The following is a 22,733-nucleotide window of genomic DNA, read 5'->3' on the forward strand; positions in this document are numbered from 1 at the left end:
GCGGAGAATATTGGACAGTTATAGGAATGGATCTTGCCTTCACAGTAAGGTGAATGGGTGATGACTCTGAAACGCAGCCACAATCTTACACCAAGCCTATTTCAGCACAATTCCCCTGTTCACATTTCCGACAGGTTTTCTGCCCTTAGTAGAAAAATACAGAGAATCACTTGTTGAAAATGCCCTGGTAGCCCCACCAGCTTCTTCCTCCTGGTTATGCTGCAATACCTAGCTCTGCCAGAGGGTGGGTGGACAAGTTCAAGCCCAGAGTGGTGGGTTTTATTAAAGAATATGAGCCAATGCAACATTGCAAGGGATGCTTAGGATGGTTGGTGGCCATCACTAGTGCCCTTTCTCTTTGTCAGCACCTCCTGGGTCAGGGAAACCAAGGAGATATGGGGGAGACTATGACATCAATTGTTAGCTGATGTAGGGCAGAATGAAAAAGGTTGCAGGCAATAACATCCTGCTTGACTCTCCCACAGCACGCCCAAGAGTGTCCTTTCAAAGGGGGACCTGTTTCTAGACCGGCAGCAGCAGCTGTGCTAATTTAATGAGCCTTCAGCCTTACATGGTCACCAGCTGTCTACAGCCACGGTCCGAATTCCCCACAGCTGTCTGCTGTCCAGGGTGTTGCCATGAGTCTGTGGTCACCTGTCCATTGGCTCTACCAGCCAATATCTGGGGGTCTCAGGGGCATCTCTGTGACAGGCGCTTAAGAGTCCTTCCTGCCCACCAGTGGGGCATGGAGACGTGCGAAGCCATCAGTGTTGGTGTGGCATTGACCCGGTCAATGTGGCGCCTAGAAAGAATAGTGCTGGAGAGACAGGTGCCATTCATATGTCCATGAAGTAGTATTTGTGTTCTGAAATTAGAGAGGACAGGCTCCCATTTCTGCCATCTAGACCACTTTTTTTTGGTCTAACCCTTCTTCCTAAGGTCTGACATGGGAAAGCCAGGGATCACCTGTAGTACCCTCCCAACTCCAGGCACATACCTGGCTGTTTGTTGTTGGTTGAGATGCATTCTTGATAGTGACCATCATCTCCTCCCAGGGCTTCAGGAGGCCGTTCCTAATGTGGAACCCCAGGCATTGAGTTTTCGGTAACACATTACTTAAAGCTGTCATCTCTAATGCATTATAGATATGTTCATAATGCATTTTAATGTTGGTATATGTATTAAAAAAGAATTACAGTCATATGGAATTATAGTGTTGATTATAATACATCATAAGCTCAAATGAAGCTCTCAACTATTATGCACTATAGATACCTTTATAATGCATTATAATGGTCAGTATAAGAATTAAGGATGATTTGTACTGCATTATGAAGATATCTATAGTGCATTATAGATGAGAGCTTCAGAGAGCATTCGTAATGCATAATAAACATTAGTATAATGTGTTATGCCGTTTTATAAATATTTATAGCCATGTTTGTAATGCCCTATGAATGCATTATGAATATAGTCATAGATTCTTATAGAAATGTCATTCGTAGAAAGTGTTACAGAGTCTTCTATAACCTGGCTTGGCAGTTTTTTGAGTTTGTGAGCCTTGCAGCCTGAAGTTCAGCCAGCAGCCTCCACAACCTTCTAAGGTGTTGTTACCACCTGTCCGAACATGCCCTCTGTGTCTCTACTGGTTTGGCCAGCAGGTGTCACTGACCAGCCCGCTGTTTCACTCCCTGTCTAACCTTTGTGTCCCCCTGCTTCTTGGATTGCTACATTGCTCATGTGGTTGAGCATGTGGCACTGAAGCTATTATCCTACAGACATGGGTTTAAAGCCAACCTCCCCAGTTTTGTTTAATAATTGAGGGGTTTTTTTTGTTCCTAGTGTATGCAGTTATTTTGCTTCTGTTTGGTTTGCCCTGTTTGTGTCCTATGTGATTTTAGTTTTTGTCTACCATATTCAGCCCTCTGTGTTATGTCTCCTAGTTTCCAGGTTTGGTTTACGGTTCCTTAGTTTCATACTTGTTTAAGCGTCTGCCCCACCTGTTCCTTGTTGCCCCGAGTCCTTTTCAATTAATTAATTGATTATTGCACCAGTTCCTTTTTTCTCCTGGTGTTCCTTTGTATTAAAATGCTTGCCTTTGTTTTACTCCATAGTCAGTCATTGTGAGAAGTTACTCTGTGTGCTTATGGTCTCTGCTTGGTTTTCTATTCCTGCTCCCTGTCTAGCCCAGTTCCTTACTTAGTGGTTGCTTTACTTTATTCTTATTTCCCCAAGTTGATTTTTGATCCCTCGAGGTCTGTTCAATTTGTGCCTTTATTTTTCGTGTTCGGTTTAATTAATTAATTAATGTCTTGTCACCCTATTTTCTTTTTCCCACCTGCGCCATGTAACAGAATTCTGTTTATGAATGCACCACAACATCGTCTATACAGACTGTCCATCATTTTCTGTGCAGCTTTAGCAGGTTAGCAGTCCATTCAGCATGTGATTTCAGTCTTCAAGGTGGGGGGTGCTGATGACACCTGCTGTCATCAAAAGCTCATGATTGACATCCTGGGCTTTTCCAGTAAGAAAGAGCAAAAGGAGACTGATTCATGATTCAGACATGTGGAGATATACCTGTATCTTAATCTGTGAATTTTATTTGAAGCTTACATGTGCTCTGCTGTAGAATTCTGCTACCCTGTCGCTATTTCTATGAGGGTGGCTATTAGAGGCCAAGTCATATTGAGTAGAACGCACCAGCTGTGGTAGTTGGTGTAGGATTGTTGGCTTGTTGTTCTGTTTGTGTCTGACCACCCCTGCTAGCAGTCATCCTGCGATCGCTGGAGCTCGTTGGCAATAGCAGTGTGTTCTTGGCTTGGTTGTCAGTCTGAGAAACTGGCCAACTATTTTGTTGGGCTTGTTTGCCATCACAGCAGTTCTAACAAAATAGTCTAATGAATGTGGCTTGTGTGAGCTTAGTGGTCAATGCTTAGTCATTGCCTCAATAACAATGAATGCAAAGTCAATTAAAGACAATGAAAACTTAAAGCACAAATATATTTTAAAATGCAGTGTTCTTTTATTTCACTTGCTCAAAAACCTCAGTGTTTCCATCCCGACAGCAGGGGGGAGGACCCATTGCACTTTGTGTAAAATTTCCAGTGGGTGTAACGTATAACAAGCCCTCTGGTGTTGTTTTATCAATTATAAAAAGCAGGGGGCCATAGTCATAGCAAAGCTGAGAATGTCCGGTGGGGTACTGACCCTCACCTCACTGGAGAGTAGGCGCCCTTTCACTCCCCAGGAGCCCACATAGGAGTAGGCTACAGCTGTCTTTCAGGCTCTAAGGCCTGGGGGTGGAAGGGGCAACTGGGCCAACTTTTATACCTCCCTTCTTCTGAACTTTTTTTTTTACTGCTTCCAGATTCCTTAACCAAACTTCCCAACCGACTACAGCTGAGAATTTCTAATTTCTTGCACATTAGGAATAATCTAAAACACCTTACCAAATCCTGATCGGGTACTTGGTGGCAAGTAGGGCTGGACTGGAATTAAAGATCAACCTTGCCCCCCCGCCCCCCCCCCCACACATACATACCCTCAATAAATTAGCCTATCTGGGGTTTCCCCCGCAACAAATTTTACCAATTAGGAGGGTCAGTAGGTGATGCCCCATTATAAATTTTGCCGACCATGGGGGTGCGATGCCAGATGGCCAGTTCAGACCAGCTTCATTTGCACTTTCTGAGTTCCTTTGTCTGATCTGTTGATCATAACTCTATTGACTATAACAATTTAAGTGCATCATATAAAATAAAAAAGACATTAAACATGGCTTTAAAATCGAATAGCGATATTAAAATAATTTCATAACATAATTTTCTATAAATATCAGATGTTTTGTAGAAATACAGCAACTCTTCAATAATTTTTTTACCAAGCAAAAATATCAGAATTTAATTCAATTTGTATTAATAAGATTATTGTTGCTGTTTTATTTACCCCATTGTGGGATCATTATAGCACAGCCACATCTCGCTGTGTCTAACACCCCCCTCCCAATTCTTTGATTTTGGGTCGGACTCATCTATTGCTATTTTGACTTACATCTTGCCCCCTGGTCCCCTTACGATGCACATAGCATATGCAATGGTCCTCTGCAGCTAGGACCTGATCACTGTTTGAACCTGGAGGCTAATATGAAGGAAAACGACAAGTGTTCTAGATAATGGAAAATCAGACATGCAGAGACTTAAGGGAATGTTATGACCACGACTAGGGTCAGACACAAGAGCAGAACCATAACTTTCTTTGTCTCTTTATTGCTTTTTTATGGAGTAGGAGAGGAACAGCCTCAAAAGCCAACCAGGCTAAAATAATAAATCAAAATGCCAGTAACTAGAGAGAGGTGATCTTCTTGACCTCATCAAATGAAAAGTGAAATAAAAATACAGAAAACGTCCCTACCCAGTCATAAACAGGGAGCAAACGAATTCAAAACATATGAAATTGCATTCCTTTCTCTGGCAGCTATGCACGGTATGTTACAATATTTACAAATTATTTACTGAAGTTATCCAGCAACCAAATCCAAAACGGCTCAGCGTGACAGAGCACAGAACAAGCAAAAGATCAAAAATGGAAGAAAATTATACAATAATGGTGCCATACATGAGTGTTAGGCAAAGACTTCAAGGAAGTGTCAAACTGCAGTTCGGTTAAACGGAAAGGAGTGGTATTCCTATTTAATGGTGGGAGGAATCTGGAACACAAAAACACACTCATAGACACAATCACCTTGAAAGCCAGACTTACAAAATAATTACGACTGAGTCATAACACCCCCGTCCTCAAGAGAAATGCTATGCATGGGTGATTTTATTTCAAGGTGACACTATATCAGTGAATTGGCAACAATGATTTTAGAATCTTTTTGTGTATAATTATCAGATTAAAAGTTTTACAGGTCAATCACACTAATCAATAATAATAATAATAACAACAACAATCAATGAATAATAAAAAGCTTGCGATAGTATTGGACAAGCAGAAACACAGGTTACATCATCCTAGGTTATGGTTATTCCAAAATATCCAAGCCAATAATTTGCAGGCTGTTTTTTTTTCATTCTGTTCAGTTTCTGAACCCAGGAGAATGGCAGGTAAGCAATAGATTTAAATATTAAAGCTCCCCTCCAAAAAAATGATTCTACGTTTATTAGTAGTTCATCAGTGTATGGTGAGTTAGCCTGGTTGTGTACTACCTGTTTTTCCCTTGTCATGTGTCCAGGTAGCACGTTTTGGTTGCCAGCCCAAACTATTCCCTGCAGTGTCTCTCACACCATATGTCATCGATACGGCCTCTTTTGCACACTATCCAGTGTTTTTTGGATTCTCACAGAGTGTGGGGGGTCCCTCAATATTTAGTAAAATGGGGCCAATACAGGAAAGGAAAGCGTTACTATTTCCAGTCTAAGGACAGTCTAGACTGCTCCCTGGGATTCACGAGGACCACCCTGATCTTCCTGCCTGTTGTCCTAATGGTACCGCCCCCTGGCTTTCTGTTTTGTCTTGAGAAGCTGTGCCCAGAGAAGGGGCATCGTCACACCTGCTTCCAGACAGCAAGGGGGGTGCGTTTAACAAGCCCCTCACAGCACTGCTGGTCCCCTGTTACCTCAGGCAGAGCCCAGACTATAGTTATAGTGATAAACTATTTCTCATTTCTATCTAAATACTGTAGGAAGTATGGTACTTGTTCAGTCATATGGCATCTATATAGACCAAACAGTCCTGATTGCCTGATCCTGAATCCTTGAACAACTACTTTATAACTACAATATTAATGTATTGTTTTGGATAACGTTACATTACATGATTTATTTAGCTCACTCAAGCAACATTCAAGTGATAATGTTTGAAGATCTAGACTATAATGTCGAAAGATCTTGACTTTTGCTTTTCTGACTACACCTATTTCATCCCCCAAGTAACTGTGCTTACTCTTTTCAGTCTTTGGGTCCATACTCTCAAAGACTTACAAAACTCACTTGTTAGTCTGCTGCTGCTTTAGTCTGAGGCTTAATCAATGGGAAAGGAATAATCATTATAGTAGAAAACCAGAAATCTAATAATAATTCTGATTCTGATACAATAACATTTCCTAAAAGTTTTTAATTATGCAAGTATGACATTTTTATATAAAAAATTCTAGACTTTTCTACTTCCTGTTTTAATATTGGTGTGTCACTTAAACCACACAAAGAAAAACACGCAAAAGTATATTTATATTTCAGTGTCCTTTAATAAATCCTAAATAAACTGATTGATTCTCAGTGCATTCCATTAATAAAAGCATCACTCGTCATTGTCATGATGGACATGCCTGTGGAACCTGGATACGAAAGCACTTCACCACCATAACCCTGCCTAATGCCTGCAAAACTGGAGCTCCCTGTCAGTCTCATTATCCCTCTTACTGTTACTGGTGAACAAGATCAGAAAGTACTTCAAGTGGTTCACTAAGGGCAGATCTTCCTCACCTGAAAGAGCAATCCACTTAAATCCACTTGAGAGAGCACCATGCCCTCACATTTGGAGGTGCTAACACTCATCCATGCCACTTCAAAGTCTGCAGTAAACCTCTCAAGTGTGTGCTGGAGGCACTGTTCAAATGACACCAAAAAAATGACATCATCTACAAATTTCAGGGATGTCACCTCTAGTCCCTCATGCTGGATGCTCATGTGAATTCTACTTACACAAAATTGTTCTTAGGGCAGAACAAAAAAGTGATTGGTTAACCAATCAGACTGTAGAGGAAGTGGGTCCAAGCAACTATAGGAGGTAGGACCAAGACATTTGATTGGTTGGGCCCGCCTCCTTTAGTTTGAGGACCCATCTCTTCTACAATCTGATTGGTTATCTCTCTAAACCAATCATTTTTTTTGTTCTGCCCTCAGAACAATTTTGTGTAAGTAAAACTCCCACTAGCGTAGTGGATGCCCTACAAACAGTCTACACCTACAATTATACACCAAATGAATAATTTTTATTCATAAAAATTACAAACAGTAATGACAAATGGGCACCACATACTCTAAATAACTACAAATAAAGTACATTTATACAGGGACCAACTAGCATAAAGTAGCAGGCCAACATTCCTGCAGCACACTCCTGAGACATGCACTCACTTGTTTTCTTTAAATGCACAAAGCACATGTAAGTTAATAATAACCCAAGAAACCTCGCAAAGCTGATTACCAGTCAATCAATGTCACCAGATACCTATTCTGATCACGTCCCGTTGGACTGAGGCCCTGAGGGTGACCCAGGACCTGCTGGATGGTTGCAAAGAGATGTATGGTTTGTTTTCATTATTATTACTATTATTACTATTATTATTATTAATAATAATAATAATCATTATTATTATTATTATTGTTATTATTATTGTTGTTATTATTGTAATTATAATAATAATACTATAACATAATTTTTTTATTGTAATTTATTGTGTGTAAATATGCCCCAGGAAGTTGCAACTTTAAAGCAGATTTCATATGCATAATATAATTAGTCTCGGATCATATCAGTTTAAATAATTTTGGATCTGTCAATTAAGGATTGCTAGATGAACACAAAGATGCATCCATGGAATCCTCTGTGCACAAGGAGTATAAACCTGGATGCACAGAAAATTTGTGCAAATTCCCTTCTCACAAATTAGACAGACCCCCTGCATAGCTGAGAAACGCTGAGAAAATCTTTGTTTTTGAGGTACAAATGGCTTGAATGCCAAACAAAAGGGAACATGAAGATTAAGCAGTTGCTTCTGCCAATAAAAAAAAAAATGAAAACAAAACATTCAGATTCAGAAAGGGAAATTTAGGAACCAAAACATCGCTGCCTTACTGGGGGGCTGAAAAAAAATGCCCCACATAAATTTCCAGAAATTAGATGGAACTAATCGACATGAAAACCCAAGACTCAGTTCTTTGATGAGCTCCATGCCATTTTCCTTCAAATGCAGAATGGGAGAAGTGGCTTGTGTGTGTAGGACAGCAGTGTGACTTTGAGGGGCATTCTGTGTTTCACTGGTCTCAAATTCTCTACCTGAAGGTGATGACATGTTGGGAAAAATCCGGTGACATGTGAAATGCTCCTGCCTATTTAATATAGACATATAATTCAGTGCCTGAAGACACACTCTCCGCAAGCTGCCGCTGTGTCTTCACACTGAGGGCTCTGTAAATCTTATGCTAACACTGGCTGCAGGTGTGTCCTCTTTCACTGCATGAAGAGAGAGTATTGTGATGAAAATGACCCATTCTCCCACACCCTGGGGAGAGCCACACCATGTGTTCCCACCCTGCTGCATACTGCTCTGCTTAAACAGAGGGAGAAAAACAAATGTTGTCTCAAAAAGGGGGGAATCCCTCCCCCTCAGCTAGCGGTACTAAAGCCCTCTCCCTATATCTGGCTATCTTCGTCACTTCAGTGGATTCTCCTACACTCACACATTTAAATTCTTTTGGCCTTTTGCCGTTCCCATTCCAGCCACTGTTTGCTGTTGCTCTTAAATGTTCAGAGATTGTTCGGGTCCCAGAAAGCCATCTGAATATGTGATGTGGGTGGGCAACAGCACCAGTTGCCAGGCTGGTGAGGTAAAGCTGGGTTGTTTTAGTGATAGTTTGGAAGGACGATAATATGAGAGGTTGTTTGCCCAGCTGCAAATGGTACAGGCGGGTAAACTGGGTCTTTGGTGCACTAATCCCCCAATATTAACACCTCAATCCTCTTTACATTACAAATACAAACAAGAGCCAGATACGCATCGATTCTGCTATAGTGATTATGATGTAAAAATTTTCCACATTTCTTTTTCACTCTTCTAATCTGCTTGAAAGCATCCGCATCGCTACGCGCTCGTACAATTCCTTTAGTATTTATCATACACCTCCTACAATCTGGGCACAGATATTTTACTTCTGAAACATCTGTTTTTTTCATGTTGGTCTATTAGTGAGGTGCATGTTGATAATGTTGAGGAAGTGTAGAAATTAGCACAGTTTTGTACCGATGAACTTGACCAAACCTGGATGTCTGGATTATTTTTTGTTACTCCATACCTCTCACATTCCCACCATATCTAAGCCTGTGTTTAATGTGTCTCATCCACAGAGTTTCCTGCTGATTGCATCACATAACAGAATGTGCTTATTTTGTGATTTGACTAAAGCAGAGGCCGTACAGAGATATTTTTCAAGTTTAGTGGCTTAGTGATTTTAATAAGATATGAAATTAAACTTGACTTTGAACTGGAAGCTGAAGATGTTATAAGTGAAAATTTGAGTTCAAGATTTACAGTTAGGCTTGTATACATGAACTGCATTGTCAAATGAACATCTCCAGAAGATGATCTGATAAAGTAAGAGTTACAGGTTCAAAAAAGTTGTTACTGTAGCTAATTGTCTTGTTCATTCATCTTTGTTCTGACCGAGCAGAAATGAGGGGTGAAAATGAAATATCATCACAATTAAAAAAAAATAGGCTAAAAGTAATCCACAAGGTCACCATTTCAGCGAGGACTCTGTTTAGTGCCTCTGTGTGACAAACGACTGTCACTTTAGAAAGCAGAAGTGAAACAAAGTCCTCCAAACCTGTGCAGCTTAGTAGATATATGCTGTTGTCTGCTTGCCAACTATTAACACAGAACCCTGAAGCTTGGTCCACTTTTCTTTGAAACTGAAATCACTACAAAAAAAGTGATGTTAAATTGCACAATGCAGCCACTAGAGGGTACACTGTCCTTACACAAATTGTATACAGTGCAAATATAAGGGTGTTGGAATTTTGGTTTCCCTGGAAGCACTATTCAATGAAGCTTCAGATTTTAAAGATTCATATTCTAGTCTATATTTACATTTCAAGCAATAACTAAAACTTTTAAGGTACTTAAATATTCCACTCAGTTTATTATCAAATGAGTGATTCTCAGCTCACAGGCAGTCCAAACAGTCACAACACACCTGCACCAGGTAATCGGTGTTCTTGATTATTTGTTTAAAGACTTGGTCTTGACTCAGACTCATTTTGTTAAAGATATGGCCTTGACTTGGATTTGACTAAGGGTGTCTTGAACATAACCCTTCCTTTCCCAGGAAGAAAAGAGCATAGGGCAGAGGGATGAGAGAGTTCCAACACCAGGCACAAGCACACACACACACACACACACACACACACACACACAGGTTTGTAATTATATCTTTGTGGGGACTCTCCATTCATTTCTATTGGGAAAACTCTAATCCCAACATGACGACCTTAACCCCTACCCAGTCCTAACCTTAACTATAAGTAACCAAATAAAATATGAGACTTCCGGCATTTTTAGTTTTTTGTTTACATTCACAGATCTTTGTGGGGACATGAAAAATGATCCCCACAACATCAAAATACCAGGTTTTTATTACATTGTGAGGGACATTTGATCGCCACAATGTAATATAAACCTAATCCACACACACACACATTTTTAATGATCAAGAATTCCTGTTTGTGGACTTCAGAGTTTTGTAAAACAACATGGGAAATTCTGTGGCAAACTTATCCAGCAGAACATTGATCCCTGTCTGTGGATCTTAGGCTTCTTGACAAATAAGACATGATATATACAGATGGGCCCTCAACGGTCTAATTCTCAGAGCGTAAGCATTGGGGAACCACAGAGATGTGTCCCATTTGGTATCTTGGTGTACTGAAAAGCATATTACATGGAAAGAAAAAAATGCAATGCCAATGGATTATTTGTAGACAGTTGCTATCATTTGACCATACAAAGTACAGAAATCTGTCTAAGATGGCCACTTAACATAATTAATACACAATTATTTCAAGAATGCAGGAAATGCACACAGTAAGTGTGAGAGAGATCAGTTTCTAAATAAATACAGTACCAAGTTGGAGACAGACTCACAGTTCTGTGGTCCCCACAGACCAAGAGAAAGAGTTACACTGAATAGGGTAACAAATTACCGAAGGACCAGGTATAAAAAGTAATTTCCAAGGGATATGGAAATGGAACAATATGTCTGATTTTCACTTATAAACAGTAAACTAGTAGGAAAAAATAATGACAGGAAGTTAAGGGTCTTTGACCACCGAAGGGACATTGGCTTCCAACACTGTTTAATTTATCATATTTACAAGGACTTTTGGAATATTCTAAAAAGTGACAAATGTTGCTCACAGAGGACTTCAGAATATTTGGTGATATACACAGAATTCTCCAGAACTGAAATCAAGACCAGCCAAGGGACTTGATTAATAGGCTTTAGGTCTGGACATCAGGTGAAGAAGATGTGTTTTTTTACGAGCTTTGTACCCTTTTACTTAATTTTTTTTATGAAGTCAGCAGGTTTGGAAATGTTAAAACAAAAAAAATCCCACAGTTAATATATAGACAGCTACTCAAAGCAGTAACCTCCTACTAATAAGTAACAGATAACCATTTTGCAATATACGCCTTCAGATCTAATATGATTCTATGATTACGCCACAGCATTTTATATATAATCATTTTATCTGCATTAGTTGTATGTATAGTTATTTGACTAGAAGTAACTTTATTAGAACAAGTTTGAGCTGAAAAACATTTTGCTGAAATGGCACGTCTTTGCTGAAATGGCACGTCTTTGCTGAAATGGCATGTTTATGTGCGAAACAGGACTAACCTCAACCTCATAGTGTACTTTTTACTATTGCCGCTGGAGGTTAAGTGGGTATTTACCTTGACTTTACATAATTTTTTGATTAGACATGTTACATGAGAGTACCTTGTTACTAATGAATTATTGGTTTGTTTCTATTTTATTAAGACAAAGATAATGCAAAATACTAGAATGACTTTTCAGTTGACTTCATTTGAATGATCTGCTAGGACATCTTGTCTTCCCAAGAACGGACTTCAGCACCCCTGTGAAACGTCATTAGGATCATTCATTGGGATGTAGGAAACTAGGACACTACAGTGGTGGTGGGAGTGAAAGCAAACTTGGAGGTCATAACTTCTCTGTCTTTCAGTGCAATTAAAGCATAGGGAGCTTGGGCTTGTTTTATTCCAGTATGCTAACCATGGTGATGTTCTTCAGGAGCTCCTGAGCCGTGACCCGTCAGACCATTTGTCACCTCTACAACAATGCGCATGCCCTGTTTGTTCTCTGGAGCATTTCCTTGTGGCCTCCCATTATAAAGGTGCAGCTGGAACACGCATCACAGGTCACCTGAGTATTTGTTCCATATTTCCCTGGTTTGCCGGATTGCTTAATAGTTCCTGTCTGAGCGTAGCTCTTAGCTCATTACTGATTAAGGCAGGTGGTTAATCAATAACACACTAAATGAAACACTTTACATTGTGAGCTAAACACTTCTTCAGCACTTTTGCCTGTTAGTATCCTTCATGTATTACTTTTAAAGCTTTCGATGTTTTTACAAGTCGGCTATTAAATATCGGATGGATGAACTTGTTGTTAAAAAAATAAATTTAAGACCAGTTGCTAAATTTATCAGTGATATAATGTCATAATGATATTACGAGGTGAGTTACACATAGAGATGAGTTAACATGGTTTTAATAGTCTCAGAGGGAGTAGCATTCATTCATTCACATAGGTGGCAGAGAGGTCTCACCCCTATTAGATTCTGGGGGCCCCACATGTGACAGGGGGCCTAAAATTATACAGAAAATTGGGCTGCGGGGCACAAGGTGTCATTTTGTCAGGGAACCCAGAATTTCTAGGTACGTCCTTAGTTACAGCTAACAGAAACCGTCATATTAACGTGTGTAATATGTAACTAACAACTTAATGAATTTGTGAAATGGGAGGTAACCGAACAAGCCTATCATGAAACTAGAATGGAGGAAGAAAAAAAAGCAATATTTGCTGAGCACTCTGCAAGATAATTGAATTAGTGATTTACTGATTCTGGTCAATGCATATAAACTTTGGTTCAACTATTCTCATACATATTTCTGCAAAGGTGCAGTGATTTGCAGATGGACATACTCTAGGGAAGGGTATAATGACAAGATAACTAATAAATTGATGCCAGCATTATGGAGCTGAGAGACGCTGGGAAACAGACATTTAAGCCGTTGGACTATGTGGTGTTTGCTGGCTTGTTTGTGGTCTCCTCTGGGATTGGGATATTTTTTGCAGTCAAAGAAAGGAAGAAGACAACCTCCAGCCAATTCCTGGTGGGGGGCAGACAGATGACTTGTGTCCCCGTGGCCCTGTCCCTCACGGCCAGCTTCATGTCGGCCATAACCGTGCTGGGGGCTCCTTCTGATGTGTACCGTTTCGGCGCCTCCTTCATCATCTTTGGCGTTGCCTACACCTTCATGGTCATGTTGACAGCTGAGCTGTTTCTGCCCGTTTTCTACCGGTCTGGAATAACCAGCACGTATGAGGTAGTAAGACACACTTTTGCTTTCATTTCTGATAAATGAGCACGATTAGTTGTCATATTAGCTCAGCACTGGAATATTGACATCTCTTAACATGTCTCCACACATACCTGGAGACACTGCCAGCAGTGAAATTCTGTATTAAAAACAGCCTGTGTTTCAGTAATCTAATAACAAAAATTCTCAAAACATCTACAGTGATGTTATATATTTTAAAGTTTTATTTTTGTTCATGATTAAAAATATCATCTGTGATAGCAGGAATCTATTAGGGACAAGAAAGTGAATAAGCATTTACCTCTGTTCTTACTGGTGTTTCTCTAGTACTTAGAGCTGAGGTTCTGTAAGGTGGTCCGCATGGGCTGCACGCTCATCTACATAATACAGACAGTAAGTGCGCACAATTCCACAGCCAAATCTACAGGTCAGACCGCACAGCTCCAGCACTTGAACATCTGTCCTCTGCCTCTTTCAGATCCTGTACACAGGAATTGTGGTCTACGCCCCTGCTCTTGCCCTAAACCAAGGTATGCTACTGAAAGGCACACACCCCCATGTGTGGGGGTAATGCAATTGAGAAAGTGATGATTCTTATTCATGCAGCCAGGGCTGGACTGGTCCTCTGGTATAGGGGGCTGATGGGTACGGCAAATTTTTTCACAAGGGACCCCCTGCTTGCCAAAATTCAATGGGGGGTAACCCTCCCCTCCCATCAGTGGCAAAATTTTACTCCATACACATACACACTTGGTATAATTAATCATGAAGCCACAGTAATCCCAGTCCAGTCCTACTTGGTCTAATCAGCTTAATGTTTAAGGATTCATTTGCATGAATTGTTTATATAATGTTGGTATTTATACCCATAATAGAAACATAAATAAATGTATCAGACAAAAAAGCCACATAACATTTTACAAAGACATTTAATTAGCAGATTAATACATTGCTTAAGGGCTTTTTGTCTGGATACTAGTTACAGGGTTCAATCTGTGGGGTTCCATATTTGCCACTGGGATTGTCTGCACCTTCTACTGCACACTGGTGAGTCCAGGACAAGAAACTTTTATTGGTGCAGCTGAATTCTTATTTTTTACCATATTTTTACCACCCACCCATTTAGACGTGCTACTAAAATACAGATTGTAATGTCAGAATTTAGGCGACCTTTTCATCCGCTTCAATATGGCTTCTGTGTAAAGCTGGTCATCATACTACTAAATCATTTAGGTCTTAAGATGGTGTATTTTAAAACAGAAAACAAAATCATGCAACATTCTAAATTAAACAATTTAATAAGCACTTTTTAGCTAGTAACAACCTTGTAACCATCATTGTTTTATCTACTGTAAAATTTTACACAAAGACGTTGATTAATACCACAACGCATAGTTTCCACCATACTACCAGCAGATAGCGCCCAATATTCTGCTGAACCAACTTATTGTCCTATAGAGTGACAATGACAGGACACTTCTGGTAGGGCTTGGAGAACATCCCATAGAAGGGCTGTGTTATGGAATCCTTTGCTGAAACTCTGCTAATCTTAGGGTGGCTTGAAAGCAGTGGTTTGGACAGACGCTTTTCAGATGGTGGTAATGGTGGTAGGTTTCCTCACCGTGCTCATCCAAGGAGTCCTGCAGACTGGCGGAATCAGCGCTGTGTGGAATAAATCTCAAAATGGGTCCCGGCTTGATGCTTTTGAGTAAGTTAAGGGATATTCGCATTCATTTAAAAATGAATATTTGCCCACATTCAACACTTTAAAAAATTGTGCCCAAGGATAATCAATACTGATATTAATATTGTTTCATGAGAAAATATCCACAGGTGATGCCACCAAGTTCCATCAAAGTTGCTTGAGTCACTGGCTAAATATTGTTATTGACACACCCAGCTTTGACCTTGACCCTACGAAGCGTCACACCTTCTGGACTATCTCTGTCGGTGGTACATTCACCTGGCTGGGGATATATGGAGTGAATCAATCAACAATCCAAAGGTGCATCTCCTGCAAGACAGAGAAACATGCCCAGAGGTGAGTAGCTCCTGATTCACTGACCTGCCATGACTGCTCTGCTTTGTAACCTGCTACTGGACAAGCAACCATCCGGATAGTTGATTTGTAGATACATAACTGAAAGAGGTTTGTGTAATTTGGAACCATTGTTCTAAACATATAATGTTATATTCTTTAATGGCTAGTGCTCAAACTGTTAATTTACATACAGTGTTGGGCATTTCAGTTCCAGAAGCTACAAATCCAGACCAAGATTTTGTTTCTACCAACCAGTTGAACATAAAGAGTCACAGTCACAGAGTACTCAACCGGTTGGTAGATTTCAATTGTCTTGGGTTAGTGTGCAAGACAAAAAAAATAGTATGTTGCTATAATTTATGAAGAATTATTTAAACTCCCATTTCTAAATCATATTGCGTTTGATTTAAGAAATTCTTAACCATGCCTCTTGTTTTTTTCACACCTCCCAGGGCTTTGTACCTCAATCTTTTAGGGCTTCTTCTGATCCTGCTGTGTGCAGTTGCATCTGGCCTTATTATGTATGCATTCTACAATGAGTGTGATCCCTGGACTGCTGGATATGTGCAGGCTCCAGATCAGGTACACTGCCTTGGTTAATTGAAGATTCTGGATTCTTTGGATGCCACCTTGTGGCTGAGTGCTAATATAACACTAATGTTACTTGGCATTAACAGTATAATGTAAAACTCAGGAAAAGATTAAACATCATACACCTGCACATAATAACATATTAATATCATCCTGTAAGTTATGGGATGTTGATATAAATTTATATTCTTGGCATGGCATTTAAATTTCCACTTTGAACAGATTCATTAAACATACCAGTATCACATAATCTGTAATTCCATATAACACACATATGTTTACATTACCAAGCTGTATCCTAACATTAAAATACTAGGATTTGTTTTATTGAAAACTTTTGTTTTCAGTGGCCATTTTCATACATAAGAACATAAGAAAATTACAAACGAGAGGAGGCCATTCGGCTCATCAAGCTCGTTTGGGGAGAACTTAACTAATAGCTCAGAGTTGTTAAAATCTTATCTAGCTCTGATATAAAGGAACCCAGGGTTTTAGCTTCCACTACACTAGCAGGAAGACTATTCCATACTCTAACTACATGCTGTGTAAAGAAGTGCCTCCTCAGATTCGTTTTAAAAGACATTCCTCTAAGACGAGGAATCATTCTTGTAGCCCTATGTTGAACCTTTTCCAAGGCAGCAATGTCTTTTTTAAGGTATGATGACCAAACTTGCACACAATATTCTAGGTGGGGTCTTACCAAGGAATTGTATAATCGTAGCATCACCTCCCTTGACTTAAACTCCACACACCTAGAGATGTAACCCAACATCCTATTGGCCTTTTTAATTGCTTCCCCACACTGGCGAAACATGGAACATGGGACATGGAAGCATCAACATACACAATGAGGTTTTTCTCATAATCAGCTACCTTTATTTCAGTGGAACCCATAAAATATCTATATTTTATATTTCTGCTCCCTACATGGATTACCTTACATTCATCTACTTTAAATTTCATCTGCCAGGTATCAGCCCAGTCGCTAATTTAATCAAGATCCCGTTGTAGCCTCTGTGCTGCTAGTTTAGTATCTGCTACACCATCCACCTTGGTGTCGTCTGCAAATTTAACCAGTTTACTGTATGTATTGGTGTCAATATCATTAATGTAAATTAGGAACAATAGTGGTCCTAAAATTGAACCCTGCGGTGCCCCACTATGAACGCAGGCCCACTGTGACATTGTGCCTCTAATAACTACTCGCTGCTTCCTGTCAGTTAACCAGTTTTCTGTTCTTAAACATAAAAATTGTTGATGTACAGTGGGGAAAAAAATATTATCTGTGATCCTACTAATGAGTCCGGTTTGCAGTGGTCCTCAGTGGAGGAAATTTATAATACATGATGCATATTTTTCTCTTTCTCACAATGCAATATAACCATATTGTACAAAACGTGTAAAAATATCCCCTCTTCTACATTGGCAGCTGATGCCTTACTTTGTCATGGAAATTTTGGGCCACTTGCCTGGACTGCCAGGGTTATTTGTGGCTTGTGCTTTTAGTGGGACACTGAGGTAAGTAGGATTCTGCTAAATAATGCTAACTACAGTGAAGTAGGAATATATGTCACAGTAGCTTCACAGAAGTAATCATGATTTAATCATGGTTTATAAATAATTGTTCACTTTGTATACTTCGACGCAGAAAATGAACATATTTATTGAAAGGCTGTAAAATTACTGGATAAAAGAACACTAAAATGGAAAAACACGTGATCTATACGTCATTTTTTTTAAATAATCCAGTTTCTATATTTCACGGGCTTAAACATAAACTAAACAATCTGGGTAAATGTCATCACCAAATCTTTTTGTCTTCTTATAGTACTGTGGCTGCTAGCATCAACGCCCTGGCAACTGTAACCTATGAAGACTTTTTCAAAAACAGCCTGGGGAGGGTTTCAGACAGAACAAGCGCCTGGGTCAGCAAGGGGCTGTGTGAGCGATTTTGCTTAATTTCACCCGGTCATTAGCCCCAAACACACAGAGACATTAAACTGTAAATGGCCACAGCTAATAGAATGAAGCAAATGTGAAATCATGAAAAACAAACCATAAAACAGAAAAGCATCTCATCAGTTTAGATTTCTCTGCTGCTAAGTTACTGCAGCTACATGTTTAACGGACCTGCTCAGTTCGGGGAAAGTCTCTAGTAAGCGCCTGTCCCTGCAGGTATACTGTTTGGAGTGGTCTGCACATCAATGGCTGTAGCAGCATCCCATATGGGTGGTATTGTACAGGTAAAATCACTTTGTTTTAACCAAAAAGCATAAACTGCTCTAGGATTATATCTGCTTCGCCTTTGTAATGTGTCCCAGCCTGTTCGATCCTCTAGGCCGCCCTGAGTATACACGGCATGTGTGGAGGACCAATGTTAGGTCTTTTCTCGCTGGGGATTCTGTTCCCATGGACCAACTCGAAGGTGAGGAAGTAGGACAGAACTGTGAAAAAATTTGAGAAAATTGCTAGAAATGTTAGAGGATTATGAGATAGAACTTCATGCATTTCTTCTGTCAGCTAAAGTGTTGTTTTTAAGACTGCAGTTCCCGAAGGGGAAAATTTCACCAAACAGAAATAAGGATTTCTTGTGGAATCGATGGTTCTTCTCTATTTGATAGTACAACATTTACAAATTAATTAATGCAACCAACTGTAGAATGAGCTTGTTCTTTGCTTGTGTTCACTGACTGTGGTGTGTTCCCTTAGGGTGCAGTAGGTGGCTTGGTACTAGGTATAGCCCTCTCCTTCTGGGCGGGGCTTGGGGGCTTCATCTATCCCGCTCCCAGCCATAAGACCTTGCCTCTGCCACTCAGCACCATGGGCTGCCTACCTGTAACAAACATCACAGCAGGTCCTGAGCTCACTGACACTGTTTCCCCACCTGTAAGGTAGGCATTGTATGCATCAGTGCATTTGGAATTTTACAAAATCAGTCATTGCAGAGAAGTGGCTACATTGTTAGGGACTGGATAAAATGGCTGTTATAGAGCCTTTGAGTATTAAATTTAATTTGTTCTGCAAAACACTGATTTAAGTGACATTATTGTCAGATTTATTTATTATTATTTAAGATGCATTGTCACTTAATATGCTACACTGAAATTTCTGTTGCTTAATCTCCTTTATACCAAAATACATACACAATATTGAATTGATAAATGCATCTTGGTCAACGATAAAGTAGCAATTTCCGACTAGGAGAAGCAACCTGATAACCTAGTAATCTACAAATTTGCTTGATAGAGACTTTAATGTTTGTTACTCTATGATGTATAATAATAGAAAGTTCCAGTCAAAAATGACATCATTTATTCCAACAAAAAGCACAGCTTTCTTGTCAAAGGTCTGTTTCTGATGAAGTGGCATCTACACTTGAAACTGAAATGTCACCCTCTGTCATTTCAGGTCATCACTGAGTGATTCCTGGTATTCTATGTCATATCTCTACTACAGTGCAGTGGGCTATGTTGGTGCTGTTGTGTTGGGCTTGTTGATTACTTTTGTCACAGGTAAGTCGAGTAAGACCAGCCTAATCCATTGCATAAAACTGCTGTCTGCACTGAGCACAATCCCTTATGTTAATAAGTATCCACGCATCTTCCAGCTTGTCAGGATCGCAAGCCGGTTTATAACTTTAAAAATCCATGTAATTGCCTGTAAAACTCAGAAGAGGATTGCCACTATTTCACTGTATGTTTAACTTGGAATAAATTTTTTCATTACTGAATTTAAAAAGGGAATATGTGTATGTATATGTATGGTCTTAGAGGAATGTCTTATGAGGAGAGGTTAGCTGAGCTGAATCTGTTTAGCCTTGAGCAAAGGAGACTAAGGGGGGACATGATCCAGGTCTATAAGATTCTAACGGGTCTGGATGCTGTTCAGCCAAATGACTATTTCAATATTAGTTTAGATACTAGAACTCGTGGCCATAAGTGGGAATTAGCGGGACAACATTTTAAAACAAATTTGAGGAAGCACTTCTTTACACAGCGTGTAGTTAGAGTATGGAATAGTCTTCCTGCTAGTGTAGTGGAAGCTAAAACCCTGGGTTCCTTTAAATCAGAGCTAGATAAGATTTTAACAACTCTGAGCTATTAGTTAAGTTCTCCCCAAACGAGCTTGTAAATTTCTTATGTTCTTATAAGAGTTTGAGCACTTTTATATCCTCCTTAAATATTTTTTAAAAGCTTATTTTGAAACCCTAATCGATGATTTTGGAATGTTTAATTTTAATGCAACATAAGAGCATAAGATCTAAGTAGGTCAAAGGCACCATTTAAACTATGTCAGACTGCATGCAATTCACACTGAATATTGTTTAGTATCCTAATTTAAATGATTTTTCTGCTTGGCAGGTCCCACGCCAATAAACAACATCAAGCCCTCCCTTGTGCGGCCGGTGTGTGATGTTTTCTGCTTTTGGTCTGAGAGATACAAGAGACTGTGCTGGTGTGGCCTTGAGCACAATAAAGAAAAAGTGGTAAGAGACACAAACACACGTAAACAAAAACTGAATGTCCAAAAATCATGATGTATTAGTGTTAACACTAGACAGTAAAACATACATTAAGACACATATGACAGATAACTTTGGTCTGAGTGCTGCACTAATGCAAATGTCTTCACACTCATATGTGGCAGAGATAAAAGCTGTATTATTTCAGAATCACATACACTAGCCCAGGGCTATTCAAATAACTGTCCTCAAGGGCCAAGCACTGCTGATTTTCCAGCCTTACTTTACCTGTGAGTCAGGTGTGAAGCTTCTGTGGCCAATCAGAATCAGGAATTATTAAACTGACTACCTGGGAGAACTGAAAACGAGGACTGGATTTGGAGTCGAGGTCCAGATTTGAAGAGCCCTACACTAGCCATATAACCACTTACTGAGGGCAGACTTGTGGTTGGTCTGTAATCAGTCCCATGAAGCATAAGGCCTGTGCAGCTGCTGGGTGTGTGTAACGAAAAGGTTGTAGCTGGGCTTCCAGGTTGACCACATGCTTTTAAAGAATGCGTGCATCTTTCCAGAATTCTGAATTCAGTTTCAAAAACTTTAAAAAAGCAAAAAGCAGCCCAAAGGTCTTCACCTTACCTAGTTAAAACCACTTTATAAATGCATTGTATTTTCTAAACGTATTACAATCATCAAATAAATGAGCTTCAAATGCAAGAAATCCCTAAAATGACATCTGGTTTGTATTAACAGGAGTTTGAGGACAATTTTACACGCGATGATGACACTTCAGGAAAACACTCAAATTCCGAAGATCGATTCAGAAATGACACCATGGGAACAAAGCAGGAAGATACCAATTACCGATTATCAGAGACAAAGTTTTAAAAGTGGACTTATGAACTGTATGGGAGTTTACCATGACGTTTTTATAAATAAAGATAACTTTCTCATTAGAAATCGAAGGGGAAAATTTACTGAAGAGACGCTTTTAAAGAAATTTAGCTTCTTCATAGTTTGTTCTCATAACTGATTATGACATATAAAATACTATAAAAAAAATAATACAATTGCAATTCAATGTAATTAGTGGCAATGCATTTTCAGTACTCACTGAAGTAGTACTGAGTAGAACTCAACTACAACTTTACAATCATATTCCTTTCTCTAGATGCAACACTTGCATAGTACAGCTTTGTTAAAGATAGTTGAGGACAATCTATCCCCTTTCCCACTATTTTTCTAGTTTTACAAGAGTGTGTGCAAAACCAGCTAAGAAATAACTCATTGCGACACTACTACTTTCACCTATGAACAGCAATTCTATGGTTGGGTTAGATTTGATTAATGAACTAGAGCTCCTGGGCTTAATCAGTCAGTTAAGGTGAGTGCCTGAGATGAACTAAACAAAAAGTCCCAAAACCAAGAACAAATTTACCCGCAACCATTAGAACAATATTTTAAAACAATCCCCAATTCAAAGTAAACTGGAGTTAGACTGAATTTGGTTTGATCTAAAGGGTACTGTAAGTAATTTTCCAAGTCTACCAAAAACCCTACATGCATTCAGAGACTTTGGCTGCCCAATCAGGTGGTTCCACACAAGTGAACAATTTGTAAATAACATCACTTTTGTGGCGTCCTCCAGTACAAATTCAAATAAATTTATGTGTGGATACCAGAAGATTTTGTCCCATTTAATACCATCTGTTAATTTCATCAGAAAAAAAATATTTATTTGACGTTACTTGAAGTGCAAGTACCAATATTTTTGGCTATGAGTGCAGCTGTCACGCCCCGCTCCGTCCGCTCCCGATGTGTGCCACGCCCACCTCATTACCTCCTGTTTTCACCCTGATTGTTCTCACCTGTGGCTCGTTCTCCGTGGCATGTCTGGTGTATTTAGTCCGTGTCTAAGTCAGTGTACCCCAGATCGGTCATTGACGCATGTTTAGTGTGCTTTCCCCAGTCCTGTCCTCCGAATAAACCCGAGTTATTCGACTTCCTGGTCCGCTTGTATGCTTTCCTGCTCGCCTGCAGCACTGCTCGTGACAGAATGACCGATCTCTCGAACACGCTCAGCGCTGCCTGGGAAAAGCTTCCCCTGGATGAAGAGATTGTTTGGTGGACGAACATGCTGGAGCTTCAAGGGGATCCGATAGCCCGCCCACTGGTGAAGAAATGTTGGGTGCTCCTGAGACAGAGGCACAAGATCGGTGAGGAGCAGCTGC

General features: G+C 39.7%; 1 protein-coding gene and 1 long non-coding RNA gene across 2 annotated transcripts; one reads left to right on the forward strand and one right to left on the reverse strand.

Annotated features, from left to right (window-relative positions):
* Nucleotides 1-12,562: 12,562 nt before the first annotated feature.
* On the reverse strand, nucleotides 12,563-14,103 carry LOC140593422 (uncharacterized). Its single transcript, XR_011993728.1, has 2 exons — nucleotides 13,713-14,103; nucleotides 12,563-13,394 (listed from the first exon to the last, which is right to left on the reverse strand). It is a non-coding gene; the product is annotated as an uncharacterized lncRNA (long non-coding RNA).
* Nucleotides 13,064-21,462, forward strand: LOC111848079 (sodium-coupled monocarboxylate transporter 2). The gene is made up of 15 exons (XM_023819814.2): nucleotides 13,064-13,417; nucleotides 13,739-13,804; nucleotides 13,890-13,941; nucleotides 14,391-14,458; nucleotides 14,965-15,119; nucleotides 15,312-15,452; nucleotides 15,905-16,034; nucleotides 17,473-17,561; nucleotides 17,872-17,984; nucleotides 18,219-18,286; nucleotides 18,382-18,468; nucleotides 18,753-18,934; nucleotides 19,452-19,555; nucleotides 20,405-20,529; nucleotides 21,256-21,462. The coding sequence occupies exons 1-15, from the start codon at nucleotides 13,064-13,066 to the stop codon at nucleotides 21,388-21,390; spliced, it is 1,869 nt and encodes a 622-aa protein (XP_023675582.1). The 3' UTR covers nucleotides 21,391-21,462.
* Nucleotides 21,463-22,733: the final 1,271 nt, after the last annotated feature.

This window comes from Paramormyrops kingsleyae, chromosome 11, assembly GCF_048594095.1.
Source record: "Paramormyrops kingsleyae isolate MSU_618 chromosome 11, PKINGS_0.4, whole genome shotgun sequence".
Classification (NCBI taxonomy): domain Eukaryota; kingdom Metazoa; phylum Chordata; class Actinopteri; order Osteoglossiformes; family Mormyridae; genus Paramormyrops; species Paramormyrops kingsleyae.

Excerpts from the sequence above, each read along its gene's own strand:
- LOC111848079 (XM_023819814.2), top strand. The coding sequence starts at position 13,064 with ATGGAGCTGAGAGACGCTGGGAAACAGACATTTAAGCCGTTGGACTAT. Across the intron at positions 17,985-18,218 it reads CTGGGTCAGCAAGGGGCTGT|GTATACTGTTTGGAGTGGTC; the intron begins GTGAGCGATTTT and ends CTGTCCCTGCAG. Across the intron at positions 18,469-18,752 it reads TCCCATGGACCAACTCGAAG|GGTGCAGTAGGTGGCTTGGT; the intron begins GTGAGGAAGTAG and ends GTGTTCCCTTAG.